This window comes from Lepisosteus oculatus, chromosome 1, assembly GCF_040954835.1.
Source record: "Lepisosteus oculatus isolate fLepOcu1 chromosome 1, fLepOcu1.hap2, whole genome shotgun sequence".
Lineage (NCBI taxonomy): Eukaryota > Metazoa > Chordata > Actinopteri > Semionotiformes > Lepisosteidae > Lepisosteus > Lepisosteus oculatus.
The window spans coordinates 25,592,691-25,611,720 of NC_090696.1; the positions used below are offsets into that span (position 1 = coordinate 25,592,691).

At 38.5% G+C, this 19,030-nt stretch overlaps 1 protein-coding gene across 2 annotated transcripts in view; it reads right to left on the bottom strand.

Annotated features, from left to right (window-relative positions):
• Positions 1–5,408: 5,408 nt before the first annotated feature.
• Positions 5,409–19,030, bottom strand: part of fhip1aa (FHF complex subunit HOOK interacting protein 1Aa) — a 58,643-nt gene continuing 45,021 nt past the window's right edge. For both annotated transcript variants that reach the window (XM_015344733.2, XM_015344732.2), the window contains 9 exons: positions 17,330–17,488; positions 16,248–16,334; positions 15,465–15,632; positions 15,072–15,151; positions 14,465–14,667; positions 12,939–13,934; positions 12,100–12,278; positions 10,060–10,180; positions 5,409–8,482 (listed from right to left, as the gene is read on the bottom strand). In XM_015344733.2, coding sequence (XP_015200219.2) covers positions 8,250–8,482; positions 10,060–10,180; positions 12,100–12,278; positions 12,939–13,934; positions 14,465–14,667; positions 15,072–15,151; positions 15,465–15,632; positions 16,248–16,334; positions 17,330–17,488 — 2,226 coding nt within the window. In that variant the 3' untranslated portion in view covers positions 5,409–8,249. The remainder of the gene's footprint in view (positions 8,483–10,059; positions 10,181–12,099; positions 12,279–12,938; positions 13,935–14,464; positions 14,668–15,071; positions 15,152–15,464; positions 15,633–16,247; positions 16,335–17,329; positions 17,489–19,030) is intronic.

Below are 19,030 nucleotides of genomic sequence, written 5' to 3' on the forward strand. Positions count from 1 at the left end.
TTGTTGCTTCGTTGCTTTCTTCAAATGAGAAAATCAGTAACAACAACGAATGTAATTTTGTGCAGCTCTAAAGGTAAATACACAACTGAAGTAAGCCAAAAGTTTAAGCAGCTCTTTAGGCATTTAGACCTCATTGATTTCTTAGGTCTACAGAACTGAATACTTAAAACCTGCTTTCAGTAGATTAATTTTCAAATTAAGATATAATGAATCCTTACTCAATGGTTTAAGAAGAAAATGAAATGAGGCTTCAGAATGAAAGAAAAACCCACTCAAGTGCTAAAATTGGTTTATATCACTGTAAGTTCAGTGCTTTCTGTCTGTGGTTCATTCACTCAGCTGGCTGGGGATTTGCATTTGCTCTCATAGGTCGTGTCCCTGAGGTAAGGTTTCAGGCATTTTTTTTTAAATGGAAGAAGTTCTCATCCAAGTCAGTGAAAATCATATACATTTATGACTATATATTTTTTTACTGTAAGTGGTATACGCCAATGATGGGCTGTGACCTGGGAGATCATTAATCCTAACACTTTGCCAAGATTAATTGGAGGTTTATGTGTAATGGCCAGGGTAGGAATGTTTAGCTGTTGAAGAACTCCACTTTTGTAGTGATTAATGGCAACCAGATCTCACGGTACTGTATCGATCGAGACCTGGGACCTCACTTGTTGCCTTTCCTTTGTGCTCATCCTGACAAGACAGCCTCCCAGCAGGATAACAGTCTTTATGCAGCTCCAATAACGACAGCTTTCTTGCAAGAACAGAATGTTACAGTTAAGCTATGGATCCTCTACTTGCTTCACAGGAGCCTCAGTAAAAATTGAGTTGGGGAGATACAGTGTTGGGCTCAGAGCTGTATCACCCTGCAACTCGCAACTCCCAAACCCCTGAAGCCAAGCAGGTGTGAGTCTGGCTAGTATTGTACCTGGCTGGGAGACCACCTGGGAAGGCTAAGGTTGCTGCTAGAAGAGGTGTTATTGGGGCCAGTAGGGGGTGCTCATCCTGCAGTCTGTGTGGGTCCAAAAGCCTCTGTATAGTGACAGGGACACTATACTATAAAAATGGTGCCATTCATTGGATGAGACGTAAAACTGAGGTCCTGACTCTCTGTGGACATTAAAAATCCCATGGCGCTTCTCGAATAGTTTAAGAGTGTTATCCTGGCATCTTGGTCAAATTTCTCCTTGGCCAATCAGGGCCATTAAGCCCCACCTATGAATTGGCTTAATTACTTCTCCTCCGCATTGGTAGCTCATGTACTGAGCGTACTGGCACACTTCCATCATCCTAGGAACTATACAGTGCCTTGTGAAAGTATTCGGCCCCCTTGAACTTTTCCACCTTTTGCCACATTTCAGGCTTCAAACATAAAGATATAAATTTTTTATTTTATGTGAAGAATCACCAACAAGTGGGACACAATTGTGAAGTGGAACGAAATCTATTGGATTTTTGAAACTTTTTTAACTAATAAAAAAATGAAAAGTGGGGCGTGCAAAATTATTCGGCCCCCTTGCGTTAATACTTTGTAGAGCCACCTTTTGCTGCGATTACAGCTGCAAGTCGCTTGGGGTATGTCTCTATCAGTTTTGCACATCGAGAGACTGAAATTCTTGCCCATTCTTCCTTGCAAAACAGCTCGAGCTCAGTGAGGTTGGATGGAGAGCGTTTGTGAACAGCAGTTTTCAGCTCTTTCCACAGATTCTCGATTGGATTCAGGTCTGGACTTTGACTTGGCCATTCAAACACCTGGATACGTTTATTTGTGAACTTTGTAGATTTTGTAGATTTTGTAGATTTTGCTGTATGTTTGGGATCATTGTCTTGTTGGAAGATAAATCTCCGTCCCAGTTTCAGGTCTTTTGCAGACTCCAACAGGTTTTCATCCAGAATGGTCCTGTATTTGGCTGCATCCATCTTCCCCTCAATTTTAACCATCTTCCCTGTCCCTGCTGAAGAAAAGCAGGCCCAAACCATGATGCTGCCACCACCATGTTTGACAGTGGGGATGGTGTGTTGAGGGTGATGAGCTGTGTTGCTTTTACGCCAAACATATCGTTTTGCATTGTGGCCAAAAAGTTCGATTTTGGTTTCATCTGACCAGAGCACCTTCTTCCACATGTTTGGGGTGTCTCCCAGGTGGCTTGTGGCAAACTTTAGACGAGACTTTTTATGGATATCTTTGAGAAATGGCTTTCTTCTTGCCACTCTTCCATAAAGGCCAGATTTGTGCAGTGTAAGACTGATTGTTGTCCTATGGACAGACTCTCCCACCTCAGCTGTAGTTCTCTGCAGTTCATCCAGAGTGATCATGGGCCTCTGGGCTGCATCTCTGATCAGTCTTCTCCTTGTCTGAGCTGAAAGTTTAGAGGGACGGCCAGGTCTTGGTAGATTTGCAGTGGTCTGATACTCCTTCCATTTCAAGATGATCGCTTGCACAGTGCTCCTTGGGATGTTTGAAGCTTGGGAAATCTTTTTGTATCCAAATCCGGCTTTAAACTTCTCCACAACAGTATTACGGACCTGCCTGGTGTGTTCCTTGGTCTTCATGATGCTCTCTGCGCTTTCAACAGAACCTTGAGACTATCACAGAGCAGGTGCATTTATACAGAGACTTGATTACACACAGGTGGATTCTATTTATCACCATCAGTCATTTAGGACAACATTGGATCATTCAGAGATCCTCGCTGAACTTCTGGAGTGAGTTTGCTGCACTGAAAGTAAAGGGGCCGAATAATTTTGCACGCCCCACTTTTCATTTTTTTATTAGTTAAAAAAGTTTCAAAAATCCAATAGATTTCGTTCCACTTCACAATTGTGTCCCACTTGTTGGTGATTCTTCACATAAAATAAAAAATGTATATCTTTATGTTTGAAGCCTGAAATGTGGCAAAAGGTTGAAAAGTTCAAGGGGGCCGAATACTTTCGCAAGGCACTGTACATTACTACAGTATACATGATAGAGAAGAGTTACCATTACATGTGAAGGGTTATTATTGTCTGCAACCTGGTGCAGAGCATGAGCCACAGAAGTACAGCTTGTGTATTTTCCAGCAGGCCACATACTGTACGCTGCTAACCCCTAGTCTTACTGACAATACTTAAACAGTAGAATACTAAGTTGAACTGAGTAGAGTTTAACTTTTTATTCTAGCACTTGCTTCATATCTGATTTTCTCACACAAAAAGAAAGATCCAGGAAGCCAGATAATCAGGGCAGATCTGACGATCAGTGCTTTTTGTCTACTGATTTTTTAGCCGTTTAACAAAACCCAAAAGAACAGTCACTGCTCTGCCTTTTTTAATCCCGTGCTAAACTGGAACGTCTAATAGCGTATTAAACAGCACATGAAAGAGATTACAGTTTCTCATTTCAGAACTCGTTAGCTAAATAGTGTAGGTCTTGGAGCAAGACCTTGTTTTGGAATTTGTAAATATGCTCCCTAATTTTGCATAATTTGTTTGATATAGGATAGTATTTATGTTTAATTTCGTTGCAAAATTTTCAGTTTTAAAAGTAACTTGTGATAAAGTTAGAAAACAGTTGTGTGATTAGGCCATTTCAATGTTTTTTTGGATCACTTTTTCCATAAACTTAGAAATAACTCTTAGAAATGAAGTCATAATGTTTTTAAAAAAATGTACCCACACAAAAAAAAGCTACAGGAAAAACTAAAAAGTCATCACAGATATGTTTCAAAAGCCACTTCTCATTTTATTGCAACAGCAGGCCTGCTGGAAGCTGTTTAGAGTTGCTTGGTAATTGCAAGTTTAATTAAACGTGCAGAAGCATGAAACACAGAAATGCAAGTTCACCTGCTTCGGTTGCTAATTAACATGAAAGGCAAGTGATGAAGTAAAATGGGTTACTTCCTTCTGTGTAGCTCAGTATAGCTCCGCTTCAAAATGATTTTCAGTGTGTGCAAGCCAGTAGCAGTGACAGTTTACAGTTCTAAAACTAAAAATCAGATCCAAGCAGTAAGTAGAGTATGAGGTTTGAGCGAATGCAAATCAATTTTATACATTTTCATTAATGTATGGATTTGGAAATTCCTGACGTGCAGCATAGGGTACTTCAGGATCTATTAAAAATAGAGTGGCCCTGATTGGAATATACACTTGCTAACCTTAAGTGAGGAAAGTGGGATTCCATCCAAATTTAACTTTCCAAAAAACACAGGAGAGCACAGCAAGGAGACACTGAGATCAATGATTCTGCCAGTGGAAGGTGTTTTTGGACACTGCTCTGAAAGCAGAACTCTAAATGGCTTTATGATGCAGTGGTTCCAGTTTTGTTTAGGACAATGGAATTCTTCCAACTCCTCACATCTAAAAGGATTTTTGTTCATTTACTGTACTTTTTTTCTAGGTCACATTTTTCAGTTACATTTATGATCAAGAAAATTGTGATAATGGTTAAATGGAAAATCAGTAGAGGATCAGTTACATGGGTGCACTAATCCCCATTCATAAAGTGCCCATTATTGCATCCTTTAAAGTAGACCTACTGTAGTTTTAAACTAAAGATCTGACAAATAGAAATGCCAGTACAGCAGTGTTTACACTAATTAGGGCAAGCTTACTCACAAAGTAGAAATTGATATGGAGCCTTCAAAAACTTTTCTTTACTGAATAAAATTTAACAGGTTGATTCATGTTTATTACTATGAACATTTTACAAATTATTTTTATAATTACTAAAAACATTGTGTCTCAGGCAAGGCTGTAATAGGAAACAGAAATCTATCCTAATACTCACCCATTCCTCTAATCCAATTAGTACATAAGAAGGGTTTCAGACAAGAAGCTGCAATTTGGCCCATCTAATTAATTTGTTTCTTTAATTTGTACAGTAGTTAAATGATCCACGTATCTTATTCAACCATTTCAGTACAACTAATATACCAGAAGCTGGTACAGCTGGGAATATACCATACTCACACAACATTTGTGTGAAGATGTTTTTTAGTTTTAGAGTCAGTTTTAAATGTGCATCCACCTTGTTTTCACTTGTCTTTTTGTATATTAGGCTGAGCTTGTCAATAACTGTTGATTTTAAATATGTGAATCAGGTCCTCTTGTTGTCTCCACAGTTCAAGATGAGGTTGATTTTAAAAACCAGGTTAATGTTTTAGCCTGTCACTGCAAGACATTCCTTTCAACTCAAGTATGTATCTGTTTGCTCTTCTCTAGATTCCAGAAGACCATTATATGTCTTGTATCTTTGTGACTGAAATTGTAAATTTAGACTATCTTTTACTGTTTTAAACCTGTAACAGATATTGCTCTTCATATTATCCCAAAAAACTCTGAGCTTTTTTTTGTACTTCACAGCACATCAGAGAGTGAAAAACTTATATTTATCAGTTTCATCAATCAAGAATCAATAACTGATATACACAACATTTTAGAACGGAAACTTTATTGTTTTACTCATGATTTCTGAGACCATGACACTGGGATGTAGAAATGAATTGTTGGTTACCTCTTATTCTAGTGGACATTTAAATGTTTTGATAAAATCCGGAGAAGGGAAATATTTGGAATGAATTCTATAAAATAACTTACACAGTTGTTACTATAGTAGGTAGGAAACGTACTTAAAAATGTATTTTCTTTTTAAATAAAAGTTCTGTATTCTCACGCAGCGTTCTCTTCCTGAAATAAACATTATTCACTGGAAAGTAAATAATGGAAAGTAATAAAAATAAATAAAAAAAACAGCTTGTCATAAGATTTCATGATCAGATTCATCATGTTGGTGGTCTTCTTCCCCCTGCACTACACAGCTGGTATATGGGTGATGGCAGCAAAAGTAGAAAAAAACAATGTAGTCAAAATTTATTATCAGCATTGTGCTGGAATTAGACAATGTGCAAATGAATCAGATCCCATTTTTTCCTAGATTTTGCGAACTGCCATTTTTATGAGTGTAGTCTCCCACCACACATGTTGACCTGTAATTTGTTGACCAATTCAGCTTACCTCTCTGACACTCATTCCAGCACAAAGAGGAAGACCAAATATCCACGCTGTGTATTTCACTTCTCTGCTGAAATAGCCCCACACAGCGGGGATCTGAACCAGCAACCTCTACAACAGCCACTCTGTTCTCCAAAAGATGGTGGGCCATTTGGTAGCTCCTTGGTAAGTTTAACTTATCTCATGATTCAGAGAAAATAGAACCACATTTTAAATATTTATTGTACTTTGTCAAATGGACTTCTTCATGTCAGTATAAATCCTGGTTAAAATCAAGGAACCAACCTTCTATGGTTATATTTGGACAAATTGCATTTGATATTTTGTAATAACCGACATTGAGTTTAAAGTTCTGTCAACTGGATCAGTTTGAAATTTTCATGTATTAAAAGTGAGGCAGACCTTCTTGTTGAACTGAATTCACATTAAGGTCTTTTGCCCCTCTGTACAATACTCCTCAACATTATACTTACAAAATGAAAAGCACGTAAAACATAAAGGGCATGCTTCTTCACAAAACAATTTTCAGATTTTTACGTGAAAAATAGGTGAGTTTGATTGCTCTCTATAAAAAAACTAAAACATTTAAATACCCTTCCCCATCTAAGAAATATAATGTAGTAAAATCTCTCCCCAATAATATTACTTAGAATTTGCATAGATGTTTTCTTATTTACTACAATATACATGTGCAAATAGCACTAAAATAAGGCTTACATGTACAGTATAGAACCCAAAATACATTTCATCTGCATAGACAAACCCAAATTTCCAGAGAGGCTCTTAGTCATCATCATCCAAAACTCTTTAACATTAAGGCATTTGCAGTTTGTAAAGCCCACTTACTTTCATTCACTTCCTTGGAAAGTGGTGAGGTTGTTTACAGTGATTGTGATGGTGTACTTGTAGAATTTTTCCTTTCTCTGTTTACATGCAGGCTTCTTAAACTCAAGTTCAGTAGATAACTGTAACCAGGATTACAAATCCAGTTTCTGATTTTAGGCGATCGATGGATCATGATTCAAAATTCCATTTCTTCTTACACTGGACAAGGGATTTTAAGTAGCTACTGTGCTCTAGTAAATTTGGTCTTATCTAAAACATACAATAGCTGTGATAATAATGAATACACAACTAAAAATGTTCTTCATAACATCTGTGAGTATCCTTCAGGACGACAGAAGCGGTGCGGAGTCTTATCCAGCACTGTTCCTTGATTTGATGTACTTAGTTAAATGGTTCCCTTGAGCCCAGTAAGCCTACATGTAATTTTGACTTCCTTCACCTGAAAGAAAATCCAACAAATGGCTACCAAATAAATCAAATCCAAACAAATCAGTCTGTTATCAAACACATTTTGATCTGAAATGAAGTCAATTTTTTAAATTGAGAATGTCATAACCAATACTAGAGGTGGTACGAAGCAGCTCAATGAACGAATACCAGCAGGTTCAAGAGACTGCAGTTCTCGAAAATCCTTTGAACTCATTGTCAATGATATTATAGCCTTTCTATAAGGGCTTTGCTTCAGCTCAGCAAATGAAATTATAAATCACTTCATTACAACACACCGGGTTTTCTCCAGGAGAAACGTAATTTAACTAAGCCCTTGAATGCTGTAAAATCAAAGTCAAAGTCACTACCCTATAAAATACATATGAAACACAAAGGATTTTCTGTGATCTACATAGGTAGATGAGTACCACCAGTAGTGTGCAAGACCACAAATTAAAGAAAGCTAGAGTCCTTATTGTGTAAATCTCAAGAAACAGATCACAAATTAATAAGAAAAGTTAATGGATCGTTTTTTGATGAAATAATATGTCTCCTTTAGTTGAGAAGGTATATCTTAATACCACATCAACTGTGTTAATGTATTCCTTTGAGTCTTTAGCTTGTCAACCTGTAGCACAAATCCAGCTCATAATGCAAGTCCTCAGTAGAATGATAATCAGAGGTCTAACAAATGCAACTCTACAGCCGTCCATTCTGAGAGAGTGTCTTAAGTTATTGCTTATCAGAAAAGTGAGAGGTTTATGACATCTCTGAAATGGTAAAATAAGAAAGGAATGATTCACCAGCCTTAAGTAAATCCCCGGTCTCTTCCAGTCTAAGACAGAAAAAAGGTTTCCATCCACCAAAGAGGTATCTTCTTCATCAAGTAGTGCCAGGAACATGAGATAAAAATAAAACTTTCGAAGTCCTCAAAAAGTATAAAATATCCAGATACAAAATGGGCATAAAAACAAGCTTTGATTAAAACTCTATTCTTCCATTGGAATGTATGATAAAATCGAGTGCTCCTGTGCAATGGCTGCAAGTTCTTTAAGAAATTCCATAAAAAGGACAGTTCCAAACACAACGTTTCTTGCCTGTGGGGGAATCTTGGGCTGTTGCGAGGCTTTCCTGGTCTTGCTGGTAGGCAACAGCTGAGCTCTGGTTTCTTCTTCTTGAAGCTTCTGTCCGTTCTCCACAACAAGGAGGTCCTGGATGAGATCTTTAAGAAAGCCATACAATTGGGTTTTAGAAGGAGCTGGAAAGTGTATTTCCAACTTTCAGAAAAAGTCATAATGCATATTATTGAGAAATACCACAAAACAACCCCACAGTTTTAAAAAACAGCATTAAGGAACTGCTTAAACACATTTGAACTGTTGAGTCTGGTTTAAAGCCATCTGCGTTTCATTAAAAATAAGGATTTCTTTTATTCTAAAGATATATCTGAAAGAGTAGAGACATTTTGTAATGATGTCCCATTGCCAAAAATTCAACAGATAGGACAGTAAGTGCCTAATTAATATATCAGGCTGGGGTGTGATAGGGTTATTTTGAATGACTCAGATCACAAGCTTCCACTTGTATTTTCTACTATTATACAATTTTTGATTAATTACAGTTTAGTTTGGGTGAGAACATGTTCATCATGTAGAAATATATAACTCGTATTGATCAGAATATTTAAAAACCAATAAGATTATGTCTAATCTAAGAAGCAAATTTGAAGGGTTGTAGGAGCTGTAACCTATCAAATTTAACAACTGAATTTAAAAGATTCATTGTCAGCATAAATATCACTTGTTCCTCTCTACACATCCATTAAAGCTAAAATATTTGCACAGTATTTTGTTTTGCAAAAAGCAGCCTATCAAAATTAACCACAAGTTTAAAATAAAACGGGTGATGTTTCTGCACAACTTTGCCATTAAATGTGTATGGATTTTGTTTCCATACAAAGAGTGAAACGAGTAGGACATGGCAAAAAGAGTTGCAGTTTACTCCATGAGATCCAAGAACTGTAATTGTGGAGTATTTCACCACAAGGCCTTGTGAATATGTTAGCACCTTTAAGAGCCACCTACAATCAGCCCCTTCCACAAAGCACTGAAAGCACTGGAGAAAACACTGAATGTTAGCAGTGCTTTCTCCAGCCAACCGATGGAAAGGTAGGTGCAGCAGCAGGCCTATCTCTGGTATGAGCAATCAGTCAGCTGTTGAAACCAAGAAATACTGCTGACAGTCAAACATTGCTCAGGTCTAGGACAAAGGGAGATTTACTCTTGAATCAGAAAGGAAAAGTTGACAAAGCCAACTTAACCATAAATGTCACTGAAGCAGCAATAAATCTTTCATTATTTTAGCTTGACAACACTTCCATGCTGAGGTCTTCCTTTCTATGTTGTTTTTTCTGCAACAATGAAAAAATGCCAAGTCACAGCCCTACAGATATTGCATGGGTTCATCAAGTTATTAGTTGTGTGAGAAAATATGCAGACCTTATATCCTAAGTAAGCTACTCCTGTTAAAATTTTAAATAAGTGCCACTACTGCTCATAATATTAATAATCTGTGATTAATATGATTTTGCTGATTTGATAAAATTATTATTTACTTTTGCTTTCTTGCACTGATATTTTCAAAAGACACCACAGAGTGTAAGGTTACATGATTTTATTTCCTTTCGAATATTCTAATACTACCTAAAAGCTGTCACATTGACAAGACCTCAGGTGACAGTAAGAAAATCTAGATAAATTTGACGCAGAATAATAAAACCCCAGTAAAAATAAAGCTAACCTCTGTTTCTAAGCGCAGCCTCTTGGTAAAGCAGGTACTGCTGTGCATCCTTCACTAGCTCGGAGAAGTCGGCCTTTGTGGAAGCAATCTGTTCAATTTGGTTCTTCACAGATGCAAGTACCTGTGGATCACACATACAGTATTACCTCTCAAGCAAGCAGACACAACCTACAAACATCAATATCGTGTGTGGGCACAAAGGTCTTTCCTTGCAATTAAACCGTTCTGGCATCTGCCACAGAAGTATTCAAAAAGGTGTCTTCATGCTGCTGCTTTCGAGATATATATTTTTTTAAAACAGTGTCCATCATATCCTGAATAAGCAGCTATGACTTAATGGTTGCATGGACATTATGTGAAAATGCACAATGCAGGTTTATTAAATTCATAGCATCATTATGAATACAATGTCAACATTTGCAGAAAGACAATACAGACTTTCAGGAGATGTAAAGTGATGGGTAAAATGACTATATTACAAATTTCTCCATTTAACTGAATGTCCAATTTCAGTAAGTTAAGCTTGAACAAGTTCATCTTTGTGTTTTCACATGATGTACAGAGGCCATCCAGTCTAACTGCTTACTCAGGAGGTTGTGGATGAGAATTGAAATTAAGTATCTTGTTTCATCAATAACCATAACATACATTTATATTGCAGTAAATACAGAGAACAATGCTGTAGCTGAATCTAATGGATTCACAGAGTTTGGCAACTTCAAACTGTTGCATGTTGCTTGGCCTTTAACTGAATTTACACAGAATCAGCCATTATAATGTATAAAATTTACTGCATCATTAATATGCCAATCTATACAAGTCTGTGACTGTTTAATTTGGATGAATGTAAAAAAACAACACATACTGCAGGAATCCTTACACTGATGTGCTTTGCCTGTAAACCCACTCCTTCTGTGTAATAGCAATGTTAGCGTTAGTGTCTCACTGCTAGCACCAGTGAGGATAGCTGTAGGTTTCAAGGCAGTCAGTGGTTTATTGTTGCGTGTACACATGGCTGTCAGACAGATACAGCCAATTTATGTCCTAAATTAGAAAATAATCTCAAGCGAGAAGACATAATGTCAATTATGTATAATGTTCTTGAAAGACTTAATATTTATTATATGCATTTTTATTCCTCTGAAGGCTTATGCCATCAATTAGAAAAACCACATCAGTCAAAACAGAAATCTCTGGGCACGGGCTCAGAGGAATACTTGATTTAACGAAACATGAGACCACAGAAAAGCAGCAATTAGATTTTGAAATGAACGTGCTTTACCAGGTTTGAACTTCTAGTATACACTGAGTATGTTCAAAAGCGTTCATGTTTTTGTTTAGCTCACTCTAATTTAGCTGTCTGCTTCTATAATTGCATTCTTAATGTACATCGTAGGTGGTGCAAAAAAACAAAACAAATGCACTTATCTAATACACTTTGCTTCTTAACTGTTTCTCTCCAGTGAAGAGTTTAGTTTATTTTTAGAATTAGGAACCAAACAAAAAATTATACTCAGGTTCATTCCTATATTGACAAAACATTTGTAAGCACGTTTGTAACCTTACATTCATAGGTAAGACTTCAAAAATAATTCAAATAAAGGATCGCAAAATGCTTCACAGGAGGAGATTTATTTTGTTCACCACTGACGTGAACCTTTTTTATTCAGTCCTTTATTTAACCATGTAAGGCAGCTAACCAAGTTTAAACAATAAAAACAAACTCCTGGTCTAGAGACACAATTTATAGCAGAAGCCTTGTTTCCTTTAAAGATCTATTGGTCATCCTAGCATTTAATCATCTACATATATTTACTAATCTAATGTCCCTTAATATATACAGAAAATGTAAAAAAATTAAAAATAAACACCCGAGTTACATTTTAAATGGGAACAGTCCCTTCGTTTCCATAATTGTTTGGGATAATGAAAGTTGCATTATTTCATCTGATTGTTGCACTTTGCTTCAAACAGTCTGCTGGGATTCACAGGCAGCTTTTTCCTGAGTCCCCTGGGGCAGAGCAGTGAGAGAAGCAGTACCTGGTAGAGTGAGCGCACGCTGGGCTGCAAGATCATGTTGGTGTTGAGCAGGAAGGAACGCAGCAGGGGTTGTGGGTAGGCAGCCAGCTGGGCGATGATCCCTGTGAGCAGCAGGTTGACGTGCAGCGAGTTCTCCAGCATGTTCTCCAGTCGTGAGAGCAGCACACTGATGAATGGCCCTGCAGAAGAGCACAACATGGCCAGGATGAATTTCAAGTGTTTCTGGTCAACTTGGGCCACTGAGATGCACACAGCAGGTGTTATGTCAATTGAATAGCATGTTGCCTTTATCCTGTAGGATCACTGTTAGAATATTTTACTGCTGCACAAGCATCAGACAGCAAAATGGATGATTTAATGATTTCAGACAAGATGCTTGAAGCAATCGAAAGTGATAACATTCCTGCCACTGTTTTGATCAGGTCAGAAGTTAAGCTGTTATAGTCCTCGTTAGGTGAGGGAAATCATAAACAAAAAAAAAAAACTGTGACCCTCCCTCTGTGACAGACAACAAACAAATTCTTGTTATGGTCTCTCGCAGTGCAGCTTCTATTAAAAAAATACCCATGGCTGCCTCTTCCAGTGTTAGCTGTAATTATCAGCATAATTTAAAAGGTTTTCCAGCAAAAACTGTATTTCTCTTACACAGTTACAGAACCTGTATCTGACTACATTCAATATTTGCCAACAGCCTCAATGTTTGCAGTGGAATTAACCATTGTTATCCTCAAAACAGCCTTTGCTTTACTTAAGTAAAATACGCATTTATATAAAACTAATGTTGAAATATTGAAATCCAGTCATTTCATATATTATCACGAAAGCGCATAAAATCTCACCAGTGAAAGGTACTCCAGGGCTCCTTTTCCCACTATAAGAATATCCTGTGTGATTCTTTGACCCAAACGGAGAAGGTATTTTCTCTGGTTCTGGAGTGTCAACAGAAAAGGAGGCAAAGTCCATATCATCCTCTACAGGAGTGACGGGGTTTGTAAACTCCTTTTCCCCTTTAACTGGACTTACAGGCTCCACCCCCAGTGTCTTGATAAGTTCATCATACTCGGAGATAAGGTCCTCTCCACCGAGGCACATAGTGTGCAGGTTGGAGTTGTGGTCTGCCTCAGAGAGCTTGTGATCAGCTGGCGTTTTACTATTCTTTTTGATCAAGTTCCCCTCCGAGCTCAAGCCAGAATTCTTCCTGTTCTGCTCATCCATGGAGCCAGGTTGTTGCGTAGGAGCCAGGCCATTGCTCAGTGGAAGAGTCGATGGCTCCGGCGGTCTAGAGGCTGTGCGGTGCTCCGCGCCATCCTGGGCGTCCTTCTGGGCGATGAGGTTATACACCATGACGTCATCTTGAAAGTCTCCCTCCTCGATGTAGGATCCCTTGATGAGCATAATGGCATTCTTCCTCATTTCTTGAATGTGCTTGGGTGGCTCGACTGGACAAGGTTCCTTCTCCTCCAGGAGGCTGTGAAGGACGTTTTTGCCCCCATCGGGGGACAGGACAGTGTCATAACTATCATCCCACTCCAGCTCCAGTGGAATGGCCCTCTCCCCTGTGGTGCTGAGGTCCGACGGCACCTGGCTCCTTCCTTTTCTTTGGGCCAGTGCTGGATTCGGCTGTTTGCCTGCTTCCTCCCCTAAGCCTGGCTGGTATTGTTCAGGAGGTGGGTTTTTCCCATCATAGGGGGCAGACCAGACTCTGCAGGCCCTAATGCAATTCTTTATACCATTGCGGGCATCATACAAGTAGTGCAAGTAACTGACATCCATGACAGTCTCAGAGCCCATGATACAAGAATATTCCTGGCTGGCATCATCTGAAAATGGCTGCTCTGTATATTAAATAAGATGGAAATGTTAAAGGAATTGGTTTATATATACATATGTAAAGTAACAAAACCAGAGGAAAAAATTAAACCCTGAACAGAACTGTTACTTTAAAAAATAATTGAATGACTCTCTTAGTATCTGATGAAATGAATCTGAAATATTTCAATTAAAAAAAAAATATGTTTGATGGAGAGATTAAACATGCCCAAGATAAAAAGACAATGACTTTTTAATTGTGCTGAAGTATAATCCCCCCCCCCCCCTTAGAAACAAAGGAATGCGAAAGCAATTACAAAGATTTGTCAGCTGCTGGGGAAGGAAAATCTGATGAGGAATTTAGATAAGATCAGATCATAATCACGTAACATAATCCTGTTCTCCATGGAACAGCAATAAATCACAGTCCTGGATGTTTCCACATGCATGTACTCCACACTTATTCTCATAACACCTGTGTTGTTTTTTTAACTCGAACATTTCACAGTTCCTGTACTTTTTTCAAGTGTGTAATTCCCAGCTCTTGTCATCTTACCCTTGGCGCTGGCCTGAGGCTTGTCTGTGCCCTTTGACCAGAGGATGCAGTCTAGCTGCTGTTTCCGGGGCAGCGGGCTGAGCTCTGGAGGGCAGCAGGAGGGAGTGAGGGCCAGGATTTTGGCAGCAGACACAGAGTAGCAATCCCTCTCCCTCACCACTCTGCGCTGGCTCAGCATCATGTGATTACAAGGGATCAGGTACCTGGAGATGTAAAAGCAGCTTTCTTGAATCGCCTGGCAAACCATGCTGTGCTTGAGCAGTTATATTTGAAGGGGAGTGTAAGTAATTAAATTCAATGAGAGAACTGCCTGTCAAGACATGTTGTATAAACTCATCTTCAAACTGAAATAAGAATTTTTCAGAGACTGCTTCTGAACCCCCAAGAAAAAAGCAAAGAATAACAGGTTAATAAGAGAAGCAAAAGATTGTTTTACAATAAATCTGTGAGAGTTTTAAAAAATAAAAAAATACTTCCAACATTTTCAAATAGCTGTTTTATTCTGTTTCAGAAGACCATTTGATACAAAAAATGGCTTACTGTCACAAACCATTATTTCACAGAAGAGAAATACAATTCAATAAGGAAGAAAGTGGGGTATAATCACCTTAAGACGAGCTGTAACATCACATCCTCACAGTACAAACCAATCAGAGTCCTAAACAAGGCAAGAGAGACAGTGCCAAGCTGCAACAAAACATAATAACACATCATTTTTAAGTGCAAACTGCTTTCTTCTGTCTTTAGTGACAAAAATCACTTAAAGTACAGTACTTGACATTCACGATTTAGTAAAGGTAGATACTGTATTCACAAACCCAATATAATTAGTTGTAGCCATTGCTATTGTACTGTATATGCCAAAATATTAACTTTAATTTTATGAAAAAACATTTTATTTCAGTCTTCATTTGTCACAATATAATTGATATATTTTTGTACATTCTGTATCGCCTATAGACGTAAAAGCCCCCCACCACCACCACCTCCAATCCCTGACCTGAAAGGGGGTGTTGATGCGGCTGACCAGCGTGTCCAGGATGTGCACCTTCTCGTGCTTGTGCAGCAGGATGAAGCTGAGGAAGGTCTGGAGCAAGGCGGGCTCAGAGACGCTGCGCAGGAACAGGTCCAGGTAGGCCGTCGTGGTCATCACCTCCTCCAATGTCAACTAGGAGAGACGCAGCCTCTTTGTTATGATTATCAGAGCTGCAGTCAGCTCATTCAAAGTCCAAAACAAGTCTGGTCTCATCAACTGCCTTCACTTCATACATCCATAAATGATAAGAAATTCAATCCTTTAAAGATTGTGAAAGAATGGGTCCTCCTTTACATCCAACATAAGCAAGCTAAGTGACCTTCAAAATAATTTCCTGTATGTTCCCAGCTATGATCAGCAGTGCTGCATCGGTGGAACGAACAAACGCAAAAATCCTCAAAACTCATCACTTATTCTGCTGTTTTGTTGTTTTTTTTACCCTGTGAACTTTTTTCTCTAACAAAAGAGTATTCTTTTCTATACATACTGTTAGAGTACAATATAGATGACAAGTGGCTGGTCTTTTAATAAAGGGAATTGCTCAAATCAGAAAAAAGCATGAATTATATGCAGTTAAACCTTAATGTTAATGTGACCACACAGGAAAATTTACAGATTTTTTTTTTATTTTGAAGTTGTTGATGGGCATGTTAAACCTTATTTGAACTTCTAAATTAATAAAACATTGACTGACTGCTGCAAGTTCAGACAGGAATCGGTGGCTTTTTGGTATGAAGATTCACTGACCTTGTGAAGAGCTGGTGCCACCACAGGCACAAGGAAGCCATTGTAGATATAGCTGACAAGTTGGTTTCTGATAGTAGGATGTGCCACCTGGGACAAGAACACAAGCATGATTAAACACTTCTGGAGTCTGCTAGGCAGCAACACCTTCTTCTTAGCAGCAGAGTCACAGCGTATAGTATCCCAGCAACAGCTTTGTTGCCTCTCTGTTCCAGAGTAAATAAGCAAACCTCAGCCATGCCATGCAGTGCTGGAGATTAGGCCAAGAGCTTCACTGATACTTAACTCTGCGAATCTTGATTAGAATTGGACAAAGAATGATCAAAGTGGAATGAAGTGGATGATTTCATCTCAATCTCAAGTGAAAATTAGTCCATATTACAGAATCATAGTCATGATGACAACAGCCTTTATTTTAAATAACTCCTTTCATGGTACCTCATCTGAAGGTGCTGTTCCATAAAACAGTGAAACAAAAGACAGGTATACACAATTAAATGGAATCAGAAATAGATTGTAAAAGTGAGATTTATGACAAGAGTTGATTGATTTACAATAAAGGATCTAATATGGACTAGGAGATTATTTTGAAGTCTCGGAGAAAGAAAAGGAAACAAAACAAAACAGAAATCACTGGCTCCTGGTGTCTGGAGCCTCACATTCAGAACTGAAAGCCCAGAATCCAAAGATTGCAAATGACATGTAGGAGTATAGGAGTAAATGGAGTTAGTTCACTCCTGTAGTCAGGAACCACAGTTCAAGCCCTTGAAGCAGTATATTGAATCTTATTCTGAAATCCTGCATGGAGCCAGTGCAAGGAAACTAATACAGTCAATTCATACTTCATTATAGCTGGAGACATAAATGAATAAATGACAGGGACAGCTGACATTAAAATATGAAATGCACATGCTGAGGTGTATATGGAAGCCCAATTATAGCTCACAGCACCAAATTTCATCTTCTGTAGTCAGATATTTTTGATGACACCAACAAAAGTCAAGTCAGATTTTTGTTCTTCATAAATCTGGGATATTTAATAGCTTCTGGAAGACGGTGAAGGTCGCAGAGGCTGGAGACGTCACCTGTATGACAGCATTGCAGAACTCAAGGGAGTTCAGGAACTGCACCAGTGAAGGGACCTGCATCCAGTCCTCCCTGTGCAGGCAGTGCCACTCCTCACTGTGGACCTCCAGCTTCGTGGGCAGGGAGGAGTACAGGCCACTCAGCCCTGTCGCCAGCACCTGAGCAGGAGAACGGGGACATGAGACACAGTACAACAGGCTCCTGTAGGCTGTTCAAAGTGTGGTACTTAGGCAGATTTAGCCATGGCGGAGACGTTTTAAACAGACTCGGTGAGGAAAGACTTGGGACAAATGAGAGGTAAACCTAAAGTGCAAAATAATAGAACCACAGTCCCTGGTGGTCAGACATCTCGGTCATTTCATTTACTAGTCGGAACCCATTTGATATTCATCATAAAGGCAGCTTTTTAAAAGAATTGTATATAAAGGCACCTGGCCTGTGTCTATGTATATAAAGGTCATATAATTACTCCTGGGTGGTCCTAGGTGCTATATATTTACAATACACTGATTTTCCATTTTTTTTAACCCTCATCCAATGCTGCACTTGTGTTTGGTTTTTCCTTAGTATGATAAATTGAGTTCTTTAAATGAAACTAAAAATTTCATAGAAATATGACCTTTCTCTTAAGTCCCTTCACTGAAGGTTTAACTGCAGCACTTCATGTTATAAAATTACAGTGGGGCAAGCAAACAGCTTCACTCATCTGCTGCAAGCACCAAGCATCTTAAGATCCTCAGCAAACAAAACAATGCCATAAACAATATTTCTTACAATGTGCTTAAGGTGTTTCTTAAGATGTGCAAAGATCCCCAGTGATTTATAGTATTTCAGAACTATGTGTTATAACTGATTACCAAAAAATTAGTAATCAATTATCCCTTTTCAACTTGTCCTAAGATAAAGTACAAATTCTGATAGAAAATACATGTCCTTCCTCCCATTCTCAGATTCTTCTCCGTTTCAAGCAGGCTTTGTCCTGGAAGTGGATTGTAATTGTAATTGAATGCAATTGGCTGAGCCTACTTGTCATTTTTATTTTCTTAATGCTATGCTACTGTGAAAAATCCCACACAGACTCAAAATGACAGAAACATGATTCCCAAAAGATTAAATATGAATACAATCTGATGAACTGGAGTTAACGAGGACAGTACATTTCACAGTGTGTCCAATCAGCCTGGGATCAGATGATATCCCAATAGACAGAAGCACTGGACATATCCACAGCCAAAGCAGAGGAGAAAGTACAAACTAAAATGTGAAATTGGTTTGGATTCCAATCAGCGCGGCGCCTCTGGGAGATGTATTGTATGCCTTAGTGCAGTGTGTATGTCAAACCTGCTGAGGAAGAGGGGTGAATCTGAAGAAACACAGCTGAGGTTTTTCAACCAAATTTCTCAGGGAAGCAAACGAGAAAAGCTTTAAACACCGGACCTGTAGGCCACAGGGGGAAAAACAAATTACTATTTTTCCCTTTTTTGTGGATTTCCTTTTAAACAGATTTCTTTTCAAAATGTAAGTTGTCAGAGTTTTGTATTTGTATATATTTCTGGGAGTTTCGATTCTGTGTGCTGTCCTTAGTTTTCCCAGAAATGAAACTACAGGAATTGGAACTCAAAATCTGGAGTGGAAGAGAAATAAATAATTTTTTTCCCACTTGATTTGTGTCCAGATTTATACCATCAGATATCCCAACC